A 22,198-nucleotide genomic window follows, 5' to 3' on the forward strand; every position below is an offset into this window, starting at 1 on the left:
CAAAAGTTTCACAACACTCAACTTCATGGCACGCCCTATTAGGCCTAGTAGAAGCCCGACCCTGAGCGTGCAAATTTTTTTTTAGCGAAAAAAAAAAGTGCACATGCGCATTTATAGTTGCACCATCCTATACCGAGAAGCTCATAGGAATATGAGTCAAAAATATGGCAGAGAACCTGGTACAAGCGCATCTGATTTTAAAATATTCGAAAATGCCTTTAAATGTTTTAAAATTTTGAAATTATTAATACTTACTCGTGCAATTTATTTCTTAAAAATATGACCGCATGTGACCTACACAAAAACAAATAAAAATGAAGCTTTGTTATACTGTAAATAGTATACGCTTAATCCTTATATTATGAACATCAAAATTTGATATTTTTGTGTAGGTTGCATACTTTTATGTTTTATGTTCAGACTTAACATGTAGGTACCTGCATATATTCTCTACACACATGATTTATAGAATTTTTAAAATCATTTTTTGTATTTTAAATTTTATTGCTTTAACAGGTTCTGGTGCACCTAGGAGCCAAAAATTCACATCCTAGTATGAGTTTTTTTTTCCTTTAGAAAGAACTTGTATGATTTATTACAGCTATGATCATACGGTTCTCCATAAATGATGTATCCCTCAAACCTGCTAAATATCAATTTGAAATGTTCTATATTTTAAGCGACACAAAAATTACAAAAATGTGGACCTGAGTTTAGTGATTTCAAATCTAAAAAAGAAGAAGATTTTGTCATTTTTATGTAGCTTAGAATGCGAAACATTCCGAATAGATATTTTGCACGTTTATGGGATACATCATTGGCTACCTTTTGAATTTTTCTTAACTTTTTCTTCAAACATGTTAATATAATTTTCAAAGTTTCTAATATGCAGGAAGAACTGCATTTCGGGAACCAAAAGGACTTTCCGACCAATTTGATGTTACATATATGTTTCTAGTCCACTCTATAAAGTTAGTCAAATTTTAAAAGTCTTACTTAAAATAATGGTGGTATTTTTTTTTTTTTGACAAATCTGATTCTTTAGCAAAAGTAATGGCTCCCATGCGAAATTATTTTAGAATCTGACCCCTAGGTTCGATACCAACAAGAATGGAGTCGAAATTGTACAGGTGGGCGCCAAGGATTTTCTTCACTAAATGGCTTCATAGGTTCGACGTCATGTGGTTTGGCGTTGGCCCTGCTTCGGCGCCGACCTGCACAATTTCAGCTTCATCCTCATTGGCACCAAACTCAGCGGTCAGACTTCAGTTAGATGAGTCATTAATTTCGCTAAATGGTCATTTTATTAAACAAAAAAATTACCCATTTATTCGTGAATGGAGGGAACGAGCAGCGCTATGGACAACCAGGGAGTGTGGACAATGACAATTCACTCGGGAAATGGTGAAGTTCATTAAAGCTCGGAAAATGACGGTACTCCAACTGCAAGTATCTTCTTTCTCGAAATATACATATGAACCAAAAGTAGAAAAATAGTGTATTGCGCACGTTTGCGCATTGCCGGAAATGCAAGTATGCAAGCTGTTTGCGGGCGTGGGCCGTGTAGGACGCGACATTTGAGGGCAAAGACCAGACGCAGCAACGCCGGCCACTAGCTACCACCCCACTACTGTCAGCAGTAGCAGAGCAACACTTTTTTTTTTTTGAGGGTAAAACACAATATATTAAGCTAGCAAGCCGCCTCATTAAAAACCTTCCAGTCCCCTTCGGTACCCTGGTAAGGAAAAGAGTGCGTCTGAAACTTGCTGCCCGAGTTCAAAACAGAGTTACATCAGCAATTACATCTGAAAGCACATGATCAGGAGGATCATCATCCCAAACTATAACTCTGTCAGCCTCAAAACTAAACCTAGCTAAATTGTGAGCTACCCTATTAGACTCCCTAGGACAGTAAGCAAAAGAAACAGCTCCTAATCTTTGTATGACCCCACTACTGTCAGCAGTAGCAGAGCAACACTTGAAAGTCCACAAATCAATCATGAATCATGCGCACGAGACGACGCAGGCAGGGAGGACAGGCGGGAGTCCCAAACGGGAGAAGCGAGACGGCCCAAATTAAGCAAGCAGCCTCCTACTGTCGCAGCCCGTACGCACCCACGCCATGACCAGACCCACCCGCACCAGACTTGACCTAGCATTTCCCCATTCGTCCCGCGCCGCCGTCACACACACCAACAAAAAAAAAGCACAGGAGGGGAATAAATTGCCTCTGAGAAAAAGAAAAGAAAAGCCCTTTTTTCTGTGGAGAAAACAAAAAAGCGCTGCTCCGTTCCTGTGGCGCGAGCAATGGATACGGGGGTGCGAGGAATTCGGACAGCAGAATTTGGAGATTCGGACGTACGATCGGCGGACACGTCGACGGGATCCGGGCTCGCAGCAGGCCATCCTGTGGCGGGGCGGCCCCGGGGCCCCACGACGTGGGCTTGGGCCAATGGCAGGTCGACAACGGATATGCTCCAGACCAACCCGGTATCGACATACCGCGATCTGCCCCAGATCCCTTAAAAACCTCCCTCCCCCCTTGCCGGAACGGAACCCTTGTTGTTCGCCCCTCCTCTCCTCTTCTTCCCCACTGCACGCACGCCATAACACCGGCCCCACGGCTCGGCCTGCACCCTCGGTAGTAGCCGTCGCGGTCGCCGGCTGGGCGGGTTGTCGATTAGGGTTTGGGCTGCTCTTCGTTCGAGGGAGGGAGGCGAGATGGGGCGCGGCAAGGTGCAGCTGAAGCGGATCGAGAACAAGATCAACCGCCAGGTCACCTTCTCCAAGCGCCGCTCCGGGCTGCTCAAGAAGGCGCACGAGATCTCCGTGCTCTGCGACGCCGAGGTCGGGCTCATCATCTTCTCCACCAAGGGAAAGCTCTACGAGTTCGCAACCGACTCATGGTTAGTACCCTACACCCTACAGCGCCTGCTGATTAATTTCTCTCAGTTCCGCCCTCGATTTCATGCCGTTCTAGCTCGCCGGCGACCCTGGGCTTGCTCTTCTGCTCCATTTCCCCGGCTGTTCGATTGATTGGGTTTGCTCGCCTCGGTGTTCCACTCCTGCTTCGAATTCTGCCTCGGCTGCTCGTTTCGGTTGACTAGAATCGATGGTGGAGCAAGCGGCCCCCCGCGGCTGCGATTCCTGGCTTGGACCGTACGGCCAGAGATGGGCTGCTGCGCTATTTTATGCTCCGCTATCGCCGGGGACTTGTTCATCCGCTTCATTTTGGGGAATTTTTCCGTTCCAGACCCGCCAGCTGGCACGCCAAGTGGAAGGGATGCCATAGTAAATATCTTGCTACTTTACACGTCCCTTTTTTTTTTTTCTCTAGTAGCTCAGGATATTTATTTTTACCTCTGACTCTTCTAGTAGGCTGATAGCATTTGTGTACCAAGCTTACCCTCCTCATCTCACTTGGCATCTTATTTGATGGCACGTCGTTGCCTGTCTGACCAATAACTATGAGCTTAATTTGCTGCTTAGAACCTCATCAACTCGATTCTTTCCAAGCTGGCGTCCAATTTGTTGTTTGACTGGCTCCATCTTATGATGAAGCTCCGTAATGCATCGTTTGCCTGGAGCTGATGATACTCGTCGGCCAGGTCAAATTAATTATTCATATGTTTTCTGCACCCCGTTCCCTTCTATCTGCTTCCCCAGTTTGCTTGTGAGACAGAAATTACCTACTGATTACCTTACCTGCTTACAAAATAAATAGGAGCTGATGAAATCACCTAGACCGATCCAGCCTTTCTCCCTGCTGACATTACCCCTTCTTAGCTTCGGAAGGGTAACTCCTCTTTTGATAAATATAGCCAATGCTGTCTGTAATCTTGTCGAGAAAGCGAGATTGTTATGTTGATTACTGAACTTGAAGTATATACTAAGTTCTTCACTGGAGTAGTATGACTGAATAAGTGGCGCTGAAGAAAGAGTAAGCAAAGTTGATTGGCTTACCTTCTATTCGGTTGCTCTACGGAAATGACTATGCATGCAGGCAGTAGAACAGTTATTGGTTAGATTAATGCTTGCATGCATGTATCAAGCCGGGCATGTGATGCAAATTACTTCTGGGTCGCTGAGGTCCATAAGCATAAAAGTCACTTAAATTAAGCTACAAAATGGATGTAGTCATATTATAATCTTAGGAGCAGTGCTGAGTTCAGCATCTGAGAACATTCTAATCGGTAGCCATGCATTTGTTGGATCAATGTTTGCTCCCGTGGCATGTTGGCATCCTAATTGTTACATGCTTGTCCAGATCCTATGAAACCGCGGATGCGTTGTGATGATATTCCATGGTCTAGTTTGTCAGCCAGCTCTTGTAGTCACGGGACCTCAGATTTTACAGCTTTCTGGATTTCTAATACAAATATGCATATAAACCATCATAATATATAGCCTGGTCACAGCCGACGGCTCAAGCACAAAACCAGAACTGATCAAGAAGACAGCCCATGCATACACTAAAAGCAGATAATATTGCACACTTCACTGGTACGTTAGCTGATCCTGGTTTTGGATAACTGGGACCCAATTGTTAACCACATCTTCCAAAGGTCCAAAGCTGACAGTGTAACTGACTTAACCTTCTGTGCTAAATACTAGGCCCAGCCAACCAAAAGGTCTTAGAATTTAGAACAAAAGACTATTAGGGATTATGTTTTGGATCTGTGTTACACGTTGTGTCGCTCCAGTGCTTTCCCAGGTCAAGAGAACCAGTTATTCTCTACACCTTTTGTATCTCCCAACAATAGATACATCAAAATTTGGATGAAGCTAAGGAAAGTTTCAAAAGTTGAAAGGGGTACTTTTAGTACATCCAAGGTTTTGTCTAAAAATATCAACTATGAGGTAGTCAGGTTCCATTTTTGCTCCTGCGACATCTTTACCCCCACAGACAAGCCCAGACGATCAGCTTGGATCACTAAGATCTTATGTTTATCCACCATGCACATGTAGGATTGTAGGTTATCATTTTCCATTCAAGAAATTAAATTAATATTTTGAAAAAATAAAATTAAACTCCAACAAAGTCTATGTCGATCTACTGATAGAATCGCTGGAACCGAAAACTAGTTCTTTTTTTGCATTATGTTTCCCCAAAATGATAAAAACTTCTTCATACATGATGTATTGTAAGTGAAATCATAAGATATAGCATATGTCATAAATAGATTTATCATAGTTAATAACTAATGAGAATTATTGATGTTACAGTTTTGGTGTTTCACATTACTAACATGCTTATTGTTTGTTCATGAGTTTTAGGATCCTTCGCCTAAGCCAAACAGTGTAGCGACCTCATGTAAAGCTTTAGTATTACTATTCCTGAATATCATATTCTAAGAATTTAAATATTAAATAAAAATACATTATTTTTTGAATCTTTATTTCATAATTTTAATTTGTTAAGGCCAAAAATAAAATTTGAAAATTTGAATTTGAATTTGGATTTCGAATAAAATGTGATTATCTAAAAAAATGTTGAGGTCATAATTCTCTATATCTTGACTCTAGAATTTTGAATTAAAAAATCAAAAAAAAAATTTCAATAAAAATTAAAAAAAGGTTTGAAATATTATATCCACATATACTAAATCAATATGATTAGATCAAATCATGAAAAAAATATTTAGTTACCGTATTTATTTGGTATTTGAATGTTGATATTTTTCTATTGACATGACTAAACTATACAAATTTTGACTTAGACAAGTCATACAATCTAAGAGAAGTTTCTTTTCAAGTGGATAGCTCAAGGCCAAATATGGCCTGTACTCAAGGTTTAGCCTCCTTCAAATGATATGGACGCTATATCGTGGTAATAGCGTGGTATATTTTAAATAGCATTTTCAAAATAATACTAAATATAGCCTAAAAAATAAATAATTTTACTAGAACGAATAGATATATATAGTCCAAAAGTGACTGAATCATACATACATAACCACATATAAAAATAGATCTCAAGTATTTTAGAAGGCTAACATCAACATTTCACAAGGCAACAACATAGTATAAATTATTTATTAAAAATTATTAGCATTAGCGATATTATCTTGTGATTTAGAAGTGGAACCAACAGTTTGTAGTTCATCACCACGAAAAAGTGAAAGCAACTTGCCTGAAAAAAATAGCGCGCTAACGCTATGAAGTTTTAGGGCGATATATCATGTTGTTTCCAAATAGCGCCACAGCGAGCAAAATTACTAAGCGTGGACCCTCTAGATATGCTATAGCGCGCTATTAGCGGAGAAATAGCTTGTTATTTTAAACCTTGCCTGTACTGCGTACAAACCAAACGTGTTCCACTATATTTTGTCTTAAAGCAAGGACGTTTATATAAGTTACCGATTTTAGCCACGCACTAGCCTCCCCAGATTCAACCAAAGTATTACTCTTTAAAATAGTAATAATTCACGTGACAAGTGAACATGGGCAGATTAAGCCAAATGCAGTTTTAGTACGTTCATTTATATTCCTGGAGTAGGAACCAGTCCACCCAGGTTCAAGTCCTAGACTTGACATGGGTGTTTGCATTACCTGGATTTATTCCAGGATTTAACCGGCGCTATGCTTTCAGTGGTAGGTGACGTGCCCGTCAACAGCGAGGCGCCAGTGGTGACTTTGTCAACCTCAAGATATGTCGGCTTAGTCCCTCGGAGGTGCTCATAGGGGTAGGGTGTGCGTGCGTGCGTTCATAGGGGTGTTTGTACGTGCGTGTTTGTGAGCGTCTACGTTGTACTGTATTCTCAAAAAAAATTTATATTCCTGGAGTAGATAAATGCAATTGTTTTCACGCAGTTGACCAAACTGTAACACGGTAGGTTCAGTACCGACAAAAACAACTTGGCGACCTTTCCCCACTGTACATCGTTCCGTGTGTACATGCTTGATTATTTTAGGACTTGTTTATTTATTTGTTTGAGTTTCCTACCGTAGAAGTTCTTAGACGTAGGCATGCATCTCAATATCGCATGCATCATTCCTGCTTTGCTGTAGGACATCCTAGATCTTACCACTTTTTGCTTATGAACGTTGGTCAGTTGGTGTCAGGCGTCATTCACAATGTATTAACACCTTTTTAGTCATTCAAAATGGATCCATGATTCCATGTCATACAATCTATCTGGTTGCACTTCACATTGTCTTTGGATACAGTATATGTTTGCAAAACGATATGGAACTGTGATTTGTCAACTCCAGAATGATGTTAATTAATATGAAACAAAATCACATCGGTATAAATCATGCCTGAAATATACATGGCTATATGATTTTATGAGAAAGTTTGTAAACCCTAACAACATAGTTGTAATTTGAGTTGAAATCCAACTTGGTCACCGAAATCGGATTGTAGACCTTGCTAATCCTGACCTTGTTCCTGTTTGGCACATCGTCAAAAGTGTGATTCTGATCCAGAACACAGTTTTTTTCTCATTATTGTAAATGTATTCCCTGATCCACATATCAAAATTCATCTTCCTCCTCCGCCCTCACTTCCCCGATCCGCTTTCAACCTCAGTAGCGGTTGTACCGTTGGTTGCGCATGGCAGGTAGCCATATACAAGGTGACTCATACATGTTCAAGGTGAGGATTGTCCTAGATTTGCAAATACTAGGATCCCAAGTTTAGATATTAGGAAGTTGGTGCTCAACTTGTACCATCACTTTCAAGATCAAGATTTTAAACAGGCTAGTCTCCTTTATTGCGAGGAAGAACGTACCTCACATTTTATTGTAAAAACACAAATGGGTCATTTCCGCACCAACCAATGGCAAAAATTGTATTTCACATGTGAGGTGCTACCATGCCTGGTTGTACAAAATTCGGGTAAAAACATTATGTTGATAAGGGTGCATTATCTTTACACAAAATACATAAGATAATTCAAAAAATGTGTGATGTTCACAAACTAACGAATACAGAATAATAGGAAGACTTGTGCCTTATGTTAAATAAGAAATATAGTAGTACATACTTAGTGTCACATTATAAAGAGTAATCACTACGGGAAAAATAGGCGCTGCAGTGCAGCCTACCTTTGTCGTGTGTCCCCGCACGGCAAAGAAATCTTTGCCGTGTGCACGGAGGAAAACGCACGGCAAAGATCTTGGTCACGTCAAAGACAGACACGAGCGCACGGCAAAGATACGATTCACGGCAACGACGGAAAAGAGCGCACTTCAAAGAAAGCTGCACGGCAATGGACCAACACAGCCCACGTCAAAGATTTGATGCACGGCAAAGCAGAAAAGACAACGCCGTGCACGCCTTTGCCTAGTGTTTTTAACAAACGCACGGCAAAGTAAGCCTTTGCCTAGTATTTTTAACAAAAGCACGGCAAAGAAGTCTTTGCCTAGTGTAAGCGCACGACAAAAAAACTGGATTTCTTCTCAACTTAAAAGGCGTTGCGTGGTATAGTTATCAACAAACGAACACTTAGCCCAGTGGCAAGGTTGCACACTTTTCCTACTCTGCGTCCTAGGTTTGAATCCCGAACTGGCCAGTTTGGGGCCTGTTTTTAGATAAAACATGTTTGGCACACGGCAAAGAAGCCTTTGCCGTCAATGGCATTGTTGTGCGACCTTTGCTGTGCGGCGTCGCACGGCAAAGCCTTTGCCTTTGCCGTGCATATAGGACCCTTTGCTATTTGCACGATAAAGACTTATTTTCCCGTAGTGAATAATAGCTACATTCTATTTTAAAAGTGTAGATAGAAATAGGAGTCGAGTTGGTGGGGTAGTACATCCACTATCTGAACTTACTGAGCTTGGATCCCTTATTTTTAACAAGACTTATATCACATGAATGTAGTTACATATGTGCAAGGTTCAAAATGGCGCTAGGCGCTAAGTGTTCCGCCACTGGATAGCACCTACGGAGCCTAGACGTGCATTCTATACGGCAACATCAGTTGGGAAAATGAAATGGTCAATTTGTCGCCGATGAGGAGCATTCTTGTCTAAGGAGGTTAAATACTTGCTGACTAACTAGCCGTCACAAACCACAAATACATGTATACATGATATATATATATGGACTATAAATGTGCCAACACTATTTATTTTATTATCTTGATATATTTTGATTTTTTTTCTATCTTTTGTCTTACTCCTTCCAATGGATCATGTATATGTTTCTTCTAAAGAACTTTCAACTGCACACTCCCGTTGAAGTATCTTTATTGTTCACTTGTACCTTTAACATTATTTGTTCACCACATTTTATTGTGTTACATAAAAGGTTTGTTTCTTATCTATTTTCTGTGATAACCATTCAATCCTTTATGATAAAAACTTTTTTTACATGTCAAGTGTCCCTTGTTCTATGAATCAATCATGCATACAGTATTTTCAAAAGGAAAATTTTGTTTATCTTCTCACAAGTACAAGTAACATGATTATCCAATTAACCCATGAACTGGTTTTTCCTAAATCAACTTTGTCTTCTCATAATACTATACCAGTTACCACAAAAGCTCATGTCTTGTTGGTTGCATGCATTTGTTTTCTCTTGTCGGGACAGGCCTAGAGGCACTTGCTCGTGTTTGGTTGCTTAAATTGCATGAGGGAGCAATTGTGACACCCGTTTTTGGTTGCTTGCACATGAGAAATTTGGCTTCACCCTATCTTTGTACCTCTTCTCAAGAGTGTTGACCTTTGCATACTGCCACCAAATTAAAAGGAAAGAAACATGAGACTAAAGTCAAATTACAACCCTACCATGCAATGGAAGTATTGAATTAAACAGTTATAGTCCAACTACTTAACAAGTGGAAATACTTGGTCCATCAATTGGAAAATCACAATGACACGAACAACGTTAACTGCCATCGTAAGATCCTTGTGGCTCCTCGGTTTGCCAACATGGCCTCGGCACACTCTGTCCTTTTTCTTGTCCAAGCAACATTTATCAGTTGGTGCCACATCATGGCCTTGTTTAGTGGATTCAACCGCCACATCCTCCTCTTGGGGCACCCCACTCATCAATATCAAATCCAAGTATCTAGTTTTGCAGAATGCAACATGCAGACAAGCTTAACTTGGTGGTCAAAGGGTGGAATGACTTTTGATCTAGGCTCTTCCATCTGTTCTTCAAAGCCGCAAATGCCTTCTCAACTTTCAATCTAAGGCTTGAGTGCCGACGTCTAAAGATTGTTGTAGCTTTATGAGGATAGTTCTGATGGTACCTAGTGCTTCCGAACAGCCAAGTCGACATGCATATCCACGATCTTCCAAGTGGAACATTAATTATGAAGTAAACAAGAACAAATCCTAAACCCGTGACTCAGTGCAAGGTATGAAGGTCTACAATATTATCTCAGAGCACTTAATACATATGGTCTAGAGAAACTTTCATTTAGAATGTTTGCATCACGACTCTAATCCTTCCCAACCACCTAAGACACGAGAACTTGAGAAAAAAAATCAATAATAGGCACTCCATCCCCTGTTCACTATTGTAAGACTGTTTAGACATTTCAAAGTGGAATAGATTCGAATCAAAATTAGTGGACTTACACACTAAAAGTAGACTAGGTACGGACTAAAATGAGTGAATCTACAAAATGTTAAAGGTCTTACATTAGTAAACGGAGAGAGTTGCACATTCGATGTTCCCCTAAATACTACAAGCACTGATATTGGTGTTGAAGTGTATTAGCGGATTAGTGGATTGTACTAGCCCTTTCCATCTGTTCGGACTTTTGGATGCGTTGGTTAGTGCATGAAGATTGACATGCTATGATCGCCTAAGATCTTGAGTTCGACTCCTAGCTTTCGCAACTTATCCTAGAATTGTTGTCGCCGCATTGGTGTTCACATATAGGCATGTTAGTCATATCTCTGAATCACGTGTCCACTTACAAGGCTTCTTGAGCCTACCTCTGTGTTTACACATGTTCACTTGCCTTCCCCCTCACACCTGAGGAGGGGAGTGCATAGGTGGATTGCAGTAACCATTTCCATCAGTCCATGTACAAGGCCTTTTGAGTCATACCTCTGAGTCACCGGTCCACCTACAAGGCTTGAGCCTATGTTGAATTGTCTTCCTCGTGACACATGAGGGGGTAATGAAGTGTACACATGGATTGTGTACTAGTCCTATCCATCGTTTCGGATTTTTTGTTGCGTTGGCTAGTGAATGAAGCTTGACATGGTATCGAAGCCTAAGGTCTTGAGCTCGAGTCCTAGCATGCGCAATTGATCCTAAAATTGATGTTTCCCTTTGGCATTCACATATATGCCTCTCGAGTCATAACTCTGAGTCCGCAGTCCATGTACAAAACCTCTTGAGCCAACCTTTGAGTCTCTACACGTGTTGACTTCTTCCCATCAAATACAAATGGGGTGTTGGAGTGTATAAGTGGATTGTACTTGACATTTCCATTAGTTTGGAATTTTGGTTGTGTTGGCTAGTGCATGAAGCTTGACAATTGGCACACTGGGGTGTACCATTAGTTGCACTAATACAGTGCTATGCCAACATGAAAAAACTGTTATGTTGATGAAACGGTTATAAGAGTGCTTAGCGTCTTCCATATCTTGAAGTATGGATACCATCTTCGTCTCCCTCTTATCTTCTTTGGTGTGTCACCAGGTGGTGGCTTGATCACCTCACCTCTAAGCTCGCCACCTGCATACAAGACTTTCTTGAAATACCGATGGACTCTAATAATGGATCTCCTAAATTGTTGTGAACCAGTGTAAACCTCTAGTTTATGACTAACAACTTGAAGGACTATTGCCACTTCCTCGCCCAAAGTTGTGTGGATGCTATCATGTAGTAAACATATCCCGAAATGTTTTGCAAAGCTGGAAAGGGAGGCTCTTCATATTTAAAGCATTTGTATGGCATTTGCATCTCTACAATTGTAGATGCTGATAAGATTTCCACCCTATCACATCTTGCTATGCATATCTTATTAGGGGAAAGGGCCATCATTCACCCTCTTATAGACCAAGAGTAGCCACTCCTGCATTGCAGCTATGGAGGGTTGAGGCCTATATAGCAGGACACATATGTCGTCCTATTGTAGGTCACTGTAGGTCACCAGAGTATGGTGCATGTACACTATCTTGCCAGTGAAATCAACCTAACTAACTTTAAGGTGGGGTATGGGGATTTTACTACTGCCGCAAGAGTGGAGGCATGACATGGTTGGAAACGGAGGAGAGGTGAACTGGTACTTAGTGGTGATGGAGGTGCGCAGCTGCTGGAGACAAAGAAGTAGAAGAGACCAGCCGGTGCCAATGAGAAGGGTCGGCTCCCACCTATCCCCATGTTTCTCCTTGAGCAAGCCTTGCTCCCTAGAATCGGGTGAATCAAGGCATTCCTAGGGATGTGGCGCCATCCTAAACCCTAAATCAAGAATTTAGAGGGACAAACTTAACTTCTCTTATTCCTGGTTGCCCCTCATGCAGGGAACCAATCATGACCCTAGCAATCTGGAGTGTGTGACATATGGCTCAATGGATGTAAGATGAAAGGGGTAATCTTGTCCAGCAAGATTGGGAAACATGCCTAAATTTAAGATTGAAGTCAGAAATCGAGGTTGAAGACACGAGGCCACCTAAATTTAAGAGTGATGTGATATGCGGACATGATTGGTACGGAGTTTTTTCCCTAAGTTGGATCATGTATGCCCCTTTCTATAGTACATTCTTTTTTCGATAAAGGGAATATATTAATATCACAAAGATAGCAACTACACCTAGCCTCTGCAACAACGTGATGCCCTAGTGGCATTATGGATGCACACAGGCCAAAAAAAGAAGAATTACAATAAAAGAAAAGTCCGCTACGGTAATCTATTCCTTGAAGCAGCAGTACTAACACCACCAAGACAACACTAGAAGTCCAGCTCCTCCAAAGCGACACCTCCAAGAAGGAAATAGTGCACATGCGCCGCCCAATTAAAGATCTTAGGTTTTCACCCTAGAGAAAGTCCTTACAAAATAATGCTTTCAACAAGGTCATTGCCAGGCACAACCAATCAAAGCCAGAGGTAAGACTTTGAACTTTTGTGTTGACGCCCCCACTTGCAATGCCGATGCTCCATATGTCAGAAATCACCAAGCCAATTCCTCGTCTCCACAAAGACTGGAACCACCATAGTTATTCTTTAGATCTCGACTTCCATGGCATTCCATGTCGGCTGACTTCACCATGGAACGAGAAAGCGTGCCCCGTAATGGTCGTAGAGAGCAGAGCCACCCAAACAGCAAGCGCCGCCGCCCCGCCGCCGTCTGGTCTCCACCTGCGCCGCCCGAAGTTGAACCCCCCATGTGAAGGGAGCCCGACGGGCCACGCCATCCCCGCCTGCCGCCCTTCGACAGCCAGGCGTGGCCGCCACCGCCGGCGACGGAAGCGGCCGGTGGGGTAGGATCGGATCTTGTGTGCTTGGGAGGTGTGGGGTCCTTCGGAACTGCCCTCGCGTGAGCGGCCCGGGAGGAGAGGAGCTTGATGGAAGTCAGTGATAGAAACATATCTATAAAAATGGGGAGAATTTCAGTTCCCAACCTCTGCACCAACTAGGAATGCACATAGCCATTAAGCATGAGTACTAGGATTTTTAATCTTGGTGAATATTAAAGCATAGTACTCAAGATAAATTGCATGAGTAGCAGGTCCATTCTCGGCCTCAAGTATAAATAGGAACCTAAATTCGCGTCGGTGAGGATTTGAACTCAGGTGCTGGGTTCTGTAGTACATTTTGGCTGATTGTAGTAGTTAGTATCCGCACTTTGGAGTGTGACCCATGTCACGCTTTTTTTTTTGATGTTCAGCCATCCAATGCTTCAGATGCAGTTTTACATGGAACATTTAATCTCTTTGGCATTAGAACTTCTCATCTGAATCTACTACCAGCAATATATTGTCTCTATAACTACTCAGCATGACCATTGAAACCTAGGCTTACTCATCGGAGCATGGTCTCACCCAAGATGTGGGTCTTTTTTACTCTCTTTTCATAGTCATTTTCATCTTCTAAGGGTGTTGTCATGTTGTTCATTATTCTTTAGCATTCTTTGTATATTATCCCATCCTCATTTAGGATGGGAGGGCGAGGTCCAAGCTATATACATAGTAATATCATGAAAATGTCGTATGAGTTGGTGGGCTAGGCCCACTTTGGCCCCAACTAAGCTTTAGCACTGGTTTGGAGGCTGCGGCCACACAAAAAACTACCGAGTTAGGAACGAGGTAATACGTAATATGGTAAAGAGTAGAATTGATTGAAGAAAAGCCAGTTCAACACTGACTAAGGTGGTTTGGGCATATCGGAGGCCTCTAGAAGCACTAGTAGAATCCTAAAGGGTAGGAAAAATATCATCAGGGGCACAGGTGACCAAAGTTGACATGGGGGATGCGGTAAAAAGGGACTTGAAGGATTGGAATGTACCTTAAGATTTTGCTCTTACTAGGACTGCATGGAAATCATCAATCCATGTGCCTACATCTTAGTACATTGTTTACTATTTTCTCTTGCTCTCTTTGTTTCATATCTAGCCTGCCCCAACTAGCTTGGAACAAAGGCTTTGATGTGGATGTTGATTATCATGGGCTATACCTGAGCATTTATCGGGCTGAGCGGAAAAAAGCTCGCCGCAGAAAATCTAGGCCCAGGCCAGGCCTGCCCCGACCACTGGGACGAAAAACCAGGCCCAGTCCTGGCTAGGCAGAGGAAAATTCCTCCGGGCCTCTTCACAAATATGCAGAAAACGCAGGCCCAGGCCTGGCCCTGGCCCGATCGCTGGACTAGGCTTGGTCCTGGATTTTCTGGCCGGCCGGGCCAGGTTGCCCTTGCCCAGCTATATCGTGGACCTTTATACCTTTGGTTTAATTAACCTATGGTTATTTTCATTCTCACCATCAGATATGAATTCAAACAGTTTGATGAGAATTTGTTATCAGTGTTTCAAGCTAATTTGCATATGTCAATATGAAACAACTGATTATCGTAGAAATCAACGATGGTTCAAATGTAGCATATATATCTTTTATTGAGATATTCATGCCATGCACTGGATATAGTTAATAATATTGATGTGTACATCCAGTGACTTAACATTTGTTGCTCTGATGCAGTATGGACAAAATTCTTGAGCGGTATGAGCGCTACTCCTATGCAGAGAAAGTGCTCATTTCAACCGAATCTGAAATTCAGGTAACACAAAAACAAACTGGTGTGTTTTTATTTGGCTGTGAACTGTGAGTAAAATTCTACTGTGATATTTTGAACTTTATTAACTAGACCACTATGTATTTTTAAATTCTTTTTATGAGCTATTAAGTTACAGTAATTGAATTGTAGGTACTACTGACTCCTGGTTCATTTTGTTTCTGTCTGCTATTCAGTTTGTCCTTGGTGAATGCTTAGGCATCTAACTTTTTGCTTTACTAAATTGTCAGTAGTAGATTGAAATGCAAGGGATGGTTGGCAATTCTAAATTAGCTAATTGAGTTTCCAAAAGAGTAGAAAGAAAAATTGACAGACATAATAATAGGGTGAAATAAAAGTGTGCATTTATGAGAATCGGAACTTTTTCCTAGATTTATCGCTGATCTTAACATAAATCATTGATTCTCCAGACCTTGGCTGTATTATTCTACCATCGGCCATTAAGGATCATGCGACACTAGTTGTCAGCTCTGGTTTCTTCCTACAGCTTGTCTGAGGCTATAGTCCAGCAAAACGAAGAGATCTAGTGAGGTTCAACTAGGAGCTCCAGAACCTAACTGCTAGTTTTTGGCCAATTTCCAATCACTTCTGATGGTATTTGATATAAACCAAGTTGCAGCTCAAACCGATAGGTCCAACCAGTTTTATCTTATTTCTGACAGACAAATTCAGCATGTATGTATGCCGAAGAATATTGAAGAATGTTGTTTCTGTAACAAATAAAAGTGTGTACATATATACTATGTCGTGTTTAATATTATACCTCCTTTGAAGCCCTTTAGTATTACGAGATGTTATTTTTACACCTAATGTAAGACTTCTTGCACTGAAATAATTAATTTGAAGTTACGAAATTCAAGTACAAAGCACAGACCAATCCATTGTATTTCGATCCCTGCTTGATCCTTGTTCTTAGGTCTCTTAAGAGTCTAAGTTCAGGTCTGACTTAATGAACTTGCTTTAGCATTCCTGTCCTTGTACCTTCTTATTTCACCCAAAATTAGTAATGCAAACCTCATTTTCTTTTGCAGGGAAACTGGTGTCATGAATATAGGAAACTGAAGGCGAAGGTTGAGACAATACAGAGATGTCAAAAGTAATTTCTAGCTATTTTGGTTTTGGTTGGCAGTATGTTGTATACTTTGTTAAGTTAAATGTGTTTGAACTTCTACACCCTGCACCTGTAGGCATCTAATGGGAGAGGATCTTGAATCATTGAATCTCAAGGAGTTGCAGCAACTAGAGCAGCAGCTGGAAAGTTCACTGAAACATATTAGAGCCAGAAAGGTAGATACATCAATACAGCAACAGAATATATAGAAAAAAACAAGAAAAACACTTGCAGAAAAAGTTCAGAAAAGTACACTTCATTCAAATTCTAGACTGAGATATCCACGTTATGTTGATGCGTTTTACAGTGACATGCTCCTTACGTTCAAGCACTGACAACTAAAATTTCTGTATGTGTGCAGAACCAGCTTATGCACGAATCCATATCTGAGCTTCAAAAGAAGGTGATTTTTTTTGTCAACCGGTAGCAGAACTGGCCAACTTGTCGTGAGAATATTTAGCAAACTTGCATGCTTAAATCCATTTATGAGATGTATGCAAGTATTCAGTGCTTTACACAAAACCTCATTTTTTATGTTGCAGGAGAGGTCACTGCAGGAGGAGAATAAAATTCTCCAGAAGGAAGTAAGCTACAGTTGCTTTTATGGTTCAACCGATCTATACTGTTTCATCAAACCAAGTTAAATTGACAGAAACCCTGGTCCCTTCCTGCAGCTCATAGAGAAGCAGAAGGCCCACACGCAGCAAGCGCAGTGGGAGCAAACTCAGCCCCAAACCAGCTCTTCCTCCTCCTCCTTTATGATGGGGGAAGCTACCCCAGCAACAAATTGCAGGTGATGCACATTCACAGTCCTTCCTCCATGCCATTTTACTTCCATTCTTTCGACTCTTAAGTAACAAAATAATACACTATTGTTATGTCGGGTTGTGCAGTAATCCCCCAGCAGCGGCCAGCGACAGAGCAGAGGATGCGACGGGGCAGCCTTCAGCTCGCACGGTGCTTCCACCATGGATGGTGAGTCACATCAACAATGGCTGAAGGGGCCTTCCACTCCATCTAAACGTATTATTCAGTACGTGTAGCGAGCTGCACCGGCCTGTCTTCTTGTGGTTGCTAGCAAGCTGACCCCTAGAGGAAAGCAGAAAGGGAAAATTCGGAGAAAGGTAGCAGGTTGCAATGTGTATATTTCACTCTGTTCTGCTCAGTTTCCCTCCTGCGTGAGCTGACTTCACGTAAGAGTTATTTAACTTGTAATACATGTGTAGCGTGAGTGACAAATTTTCCACTTTCTACGACCCTCTTGGGTACCGTCTGTTTCTGTGAATTAAACTATCCAATATGAGTATTATGTATATTGTGATTGTTGAAAATAAATTAATCTGGACCTTTGTCTCCGTGATCTTACACCATATGCATTGAATTGGCAAGCCCCAAAATGGAGCACATCATTCAGAATTTCAGATAAATGTAACCCTCTTGTTGGGAGAAGCAAGTAACCATTCCATACTTATATTACTCCCTCCGGTTCATATTAATTGACTCTAATATGGATGTATCTAGAACTAAAATGTGTCTAGATACATCCATATTGAAGTCAATTAATATGAATCGGAGGGAGTACATGTATAATTTCTGCAGAACAAGTTGCAAGGAAACAGGTAGTAAAACTAACCATCTTACTCAAGGGAACAAGGTTGGTACTCTGCCAGTTAACTGAAGCAACATCAGTAAAAACGACCCTTCTGCCACACCTATAAACATTTTCCATACCATCAGAGAGAAACACCATCCTAGACACAACAAATAAACGAAAGGACTCAAAATGACAGATATAATACTCTGCACTAATTCTAAGGATTACACTGTTTTCCCTTCAACATCAGTTACCACAGCTTGACCTGCTGACGGGATTTCAGCCTATCAATCAAAAAGATAATCCTCCTATAACCCTCTTAGCAGGAAAACTACAGCTTGAGCTTCTCCTTAAAGCGCGAAATAAACTTGAACGTCTCCTCTGCTTTCACCTGTTGATAAATATCCGTTCGTGATACTCTGTCCGGATGGAATTTCAAAAGGGCTCGCTTATAAGCACCTTTAACCTGAAGGAATAATAAGCATAATATCAGAAATGAACATCAGACATAAGAATTGGCTATTGATTAATTCTTATTTACATACATATGGTCATTGCACAACAACATAACTTTCAGTGCTTACATTCAAAACTGCACATAGGGTTGGATCACAACATTTGCTTATGAAATTCAGGTAGTAATCAGAATGTGCTATGGTACTTTTGTTTCTGTAGAGTAAAATAAAAGATTTGGATATGTAAACGGGCGATAGTTAGAGCTCACATGTTCCAAAAAATGCAAACAGCAAATGCTAAAGAGAAGAACAGTTTGTGTGTATAGCTCATTCAAAGATCTCTTTTAACAGTACATAAATAACACAGGTAGTGTGCAAACAGAGGCTGGGGGATGTACACTGGATTAAATAGTTAATCTGGCCATTTCGATTTTGTAACAGAAAGATATGGAAGTACTCGAAAGGCTTTAAGTTAGACAAATGAACATATTTATTCAGATATTTAGAACCTACAACTGCTCAAAATATGTAGTCTTTAAGCTATTGCATAGGGACATTAGTATCTGTACTTTCTAATATAGAAATAAAAGGAACCAATACAGCAATTAGAATATTAGGAAAGTAACAGCAAATAATCTTCTGCCAAGAGGAAGTTTAGGAAAGGTTGCGTGTATCAGTAGATATACAACATACCTCGCCCCCTTCAACAGGGATGCCTAATGCACGCAAAATCGAAGACACATCTCTGCATGTCCTTTCCAAATTTTCGAGCTCCAATCTTACTGCCCCTCGACACTGCTCCTTCAGCTGTGTATCTTCTTCAGTCTTTTCAACAAAGAAAAGGGAATAGTAAGTATGATGAAATTTCACTTAAAGAAAATAATCAAGATAATGATATCGAAACTAAGGATATCAGAGCAAGAATCAACTCATTGCATAGTATAAGTAGAAAAAAGACCTTTCGTTGTGTTTCACGAACTTCTTCAACTCGTTGCTTTTGTCTCTTCTCCATGTCGAGCAATCGTAAAGCTTCAGCCTTTTTTCTCTTTCTCAACCGCTTTGCCTCCTTCGCCTCCTCAGCCTGGGATTTTTTTTTCGAACAAAAGGACCATCATGAATTAATTGTTAGTGTGAGATATTGCATTTTGATAATATAATTAAGAGAACAAAAGCAGGGATGGAAAAGACACAAAAGAAAAGTGTGCAGCTACTTAAAACTAACATACTTGTACAACACTCAGGTTTAATTCTAAAGAGAATTCCCTATTTGACACTACTCCCAAATATGATTCCTTATTTGGCACTGGAAAAATTTTCCTTCCTTATTTGACAACTACTCCACCTGGCACCTTGGTCTATCTCTTTGCTTAGATATTTTTCTACCCGATCGATCCCTCAAGAATCAATTTCCTTCCTTGCTACGTCCAGCCGGCTACGCGTGTTAATTATCCATCAGGCTCAGGCTTGCTCGTCTTAGCAGGCCCGCTGCATGGGCTTCCAACTAGGCTGGCGGGGGTGTCGCTTCTAGCAACTTAAATTTTCTTTTCTTGGACAGCTAGCGACTAACACAAGGGTACTTTGGTCTACCTGATAAAAAATGACAAAACAATCTAACGGAACAGACGGTCGTGTCATATACGGCATCAAAACTTACACCAGGTGACAAATAGGGAAGGCAAGATTTTCCAGGGCAAAATAAGGAATCATATTTGAAGTATTGCCAAATAAGGAATCCTCTCTTAACTCTATTGCTGTTGTCGTATAGTTCTAGTTAAAGACAAATTCAAAGCGGGCAAATTAGTATACCTGTATTGCTAACTGACGCTGCCTGGATGCCCACTCCTCCTCTTGTGCCCTTTTATACTCATCAGATTCCTTGTGTTTTTCACGAGCACCAATTAAACCATCCTGAAAGTCCGGACCATCTGGGAGAACAGCCACTCGTCCTAACTTATCAGGATCATCCATCCTTTCAGGAGTGCTGACAAACATAGGACAGTCATCTTTCCAATCTGCCGAGCATGCAGGGAAAACCCTGTTCTTGGGGACGAAGCTAAAGCCCGTGCACCCTTGAGGATTCAGGGTTTCCTCTGCGTGAGGAGAATGACTTGTTTGTGGGGCCTTTTCAGGAACAGGGCCCTTGGGGGACTGCGTTGCTTCGGCATTACAAGCCACATGAGGATCCAAATTGCCAGCGGGATTGCGACCATCAGTTTGTATTCCGCTGGAATCAACATCCACCGGAGATTCGTGGGCTGCATTTGGCACCGAAGACGGCGAGCCACTCGTACCAATTGGCCCAGTCGGGTTGAACGCATAATGCTCCCAGAATCTGTCATCTAGAGGAGACCCTGAAGCAAAGAGGTTATCTGGATTTTCGTCGTGGTGTGTACTTGACTCGGCACTTGACGCAGAAGTACTAGCCCTGCCACCTTTACGCTGCTGCGGGGGAGGGTGATGCATCATTCTTCTAGAAGCAGCCTTCTCCCACGGCCCACGAGCCGCCACAGAGGGCAGGATCTCACAATCCGAGCTGTCGTCACTGTCCGAGTCCGAATCTGATCCTTCGGACAGATCACTCTGGTCGCTGTCGGACACATAATCCAGCCCATATCTGTTTCTGGGAGCAGCACGGCCAGGGGGAGTCGCCGGAGACGCGCCAGCGCCCGCCGTGCTGGGGCCAGCCCTATCACCGCCGCCGCCACCGCCCCCCTCGTCGTCCTCCTCATCATCATCATCTAGGTTGATCACATTGCTGCTAGAGCTATTCCCCTTCTTGCTATTACACGCGGCCGCGGCACGAGCCCTCTCCACGGGGTCGTTGATGATGAAAACCTCGGAGTCATCCGCGCCGTCATCCGCGTCGTCCTCGTCTAGGACGACCAACGGCGGCTGCTCGGGCTTCATCCTGGGCGACTTCCCCGCCGGCCGCATCCGGCCCCACGACATCGCAGGCCGGAGCAAGAACCACCGGCAGCAAAGCGGGCGGTCCGGACCGGCGGGCTAGGGCATGGGAGCCAAGAACCCCTTTTGCTTCTTCCCTAGGGTTTCGCGAAGATCCTGCGGGGAAACAAGGCGAGCGCAGAGATTGCCGTCAAGCGGATTCGCCCAAAATGCAAAGATTTAAAAACCCTAACTTTAGTCGATTCGGAAGACGAATCGGGAAAGAAATGGAAGAGCGGGGGTACCGGACCGTGGATCGGATGCGAGTACCTGCGGTGGCTGCGGCGGCGGCCGGATTCAGGGATTCAAGGGGGGCGCGGATCCGAGTTGGCTTCCTCTTCCGCTTGGAGGGGCTGCTCGGAGAAGAGAGGGGAGGAGAAAGACACGGGCGCGTTGGACTTTGAGTCGGGTCGCGTGACGCGAGGCGACCAGCGGAGATGAGACGACGATGCGGCGGGGTTGCGGGTGGGGGAGGTGGGGACTGGGTTGCAGCCGTGCGTGCCCGTGCGGTGCAGTGCAGGTGCTGAGAGCATCCCCACTCGTTGGCGCTCCCCACGCCCAAATCCGGACGAAACTACCGCCGAATTGGACGAAATTAAGGCGTGGGGAGTACCATATTTCCAGTCGTCCACCCGGAGTTCGGCGGATAGAGTTTAAATTCAAACAAATCGCCGTCCCGCGCTACAAGTACGGCCAGTTGATCGGCAAAAGGAGCAAAAGGATCAGCCACAGATCGGCGATCGGAGGGAAATTACACGGAGACAGGCTCGTCGGCAGTCCCGGCCGGCACGGCGGTGTCCGACGGACCAGTTTCCTCACACGCCGTGGCCGAAGCGGCTGCGGCGGGCGACGATGAAGCAGCGGCAGTGGACGTCGGCGCCCGCAGTCGACGAGGTAG

The 22,198-nt window shown here is 42.7% G+C and overlaps 2 protein-coding genes across 2 annotated transcripts; one reads left to right on the plus strand and one right to left on the minus strand.

Annotated features, from left to right (window-relative positions):
* Window positions 1–2,536: 2,536 nt before the first annotated feature.
* Window positions 2,537–17,663, plus strand: LOC127292808 (protein VERNALIZATION 1). The gene is made up of 8 exons (XM_051322264.1): window positions 2,537–2,906; window positions 15,104–15,182; window positions 16,229–16,293; window positions 16,385–16,484; window positions 16,670–16,711; window positions 16,851–16,892; window positions 16,983–17,101; window positions 17,202–17,663. The coding sequence occupies exons 1-8, from the start codon at window positions 2,722–2,724 to the stop codon at window positions 17,305–17,307; spliced, it is 738 nt and encodes a 245-aa protein (XP_051178224.1). The 5' UTR covers window positions 2,537–2,721; the 3' UTR covers window positions 17,308–17,663.
* Window positions 17,664–17,926: 263 nt separating this feature from the next.
* Window positions 17,927–21,763, minus strand: LOC127292807 (uncharacterized). The gene is made up of 5 exons (XM_051322263.2): window positions 21,571–21,763; window positions 20,164–21,417; window positions 19,316–19,438; window positions 19,051–19,182; window positions 17,927–18,368 (listed from the first exon to the last, which is right to left on the minus strand). Exons 2-5 carry the CDS (start codon window positions 21,304–21,306, stop codon window positions 18,234–18,236), a joined length of 1,533 nt encoding a protein of 510 aa, XP_051178223.1. The 5' UTR covers window positions 21,307–21,417; window positions 21,571–21,763; the 3' UTR covers window positions 17,927–18,233.
* Window positions 21,764–22,198: the final 435 nt, after the last annotated feature.

Source organism: Lolium perenne, chromosome 4, assembly GCF_019359855.2.
Source record: "Lolium perenne isolate Kyuss_39 chromosome 4, Kyuss_2.0, whole genome shotgun sequence".
Lineage (NCBI taxonomy): Eukaryota > Viridiplantae > Streptophyta > Magnoliopsida > Poales > Poaceae > Lolium > Lolium perenne.

Bases quoted from the DNA above. Each gene is read 5' to 3' on its own strand.
- LOC127292808 (XM_051322264.1), top strand. From the start codon at position 2,722: ATGGGGCGCGGCAAGGTGCAGCTGAAGCGGATCGAGAACAAGATCAAC. The intron at 15,183-16,228 runs GTAACACAAAAA...TTTCTTTTGCAG, and splicing joins CAACCGAATCTGAAATTCAG to GGAAACTGGTGTCATGAATA. The intron at 17,102-17,201 runs GTGATGCACATT...CGGGTTGTGCAG, and splicing joins ACCCCAGCAACAAATTGCAG to TAATCCCCCAGCAGCGGCCA.
- LOC127292807 (XM_051322263.2), bottom strand. From the start codon at position 21,306: ATGTCGTGGGGCCGGATGCGGCCGGCGGGGAAGTCGCCCAGGATGAAG. The intron at 19,183-19,315 runs GTCTTTTTTCTA...TTTGTTGAAAAG, and splicing joins TTCGTGAAACACAACGAAAG to ACTGAAGAAGATACACAGCT. The intron at 18,369-19,050 runs GTATGTTGTATA...TTATTCCTTCAG, and splicing joins TCCCTGTTGAAGGGGGCGAG to GTTAAAGGTGCTTATAAGCG.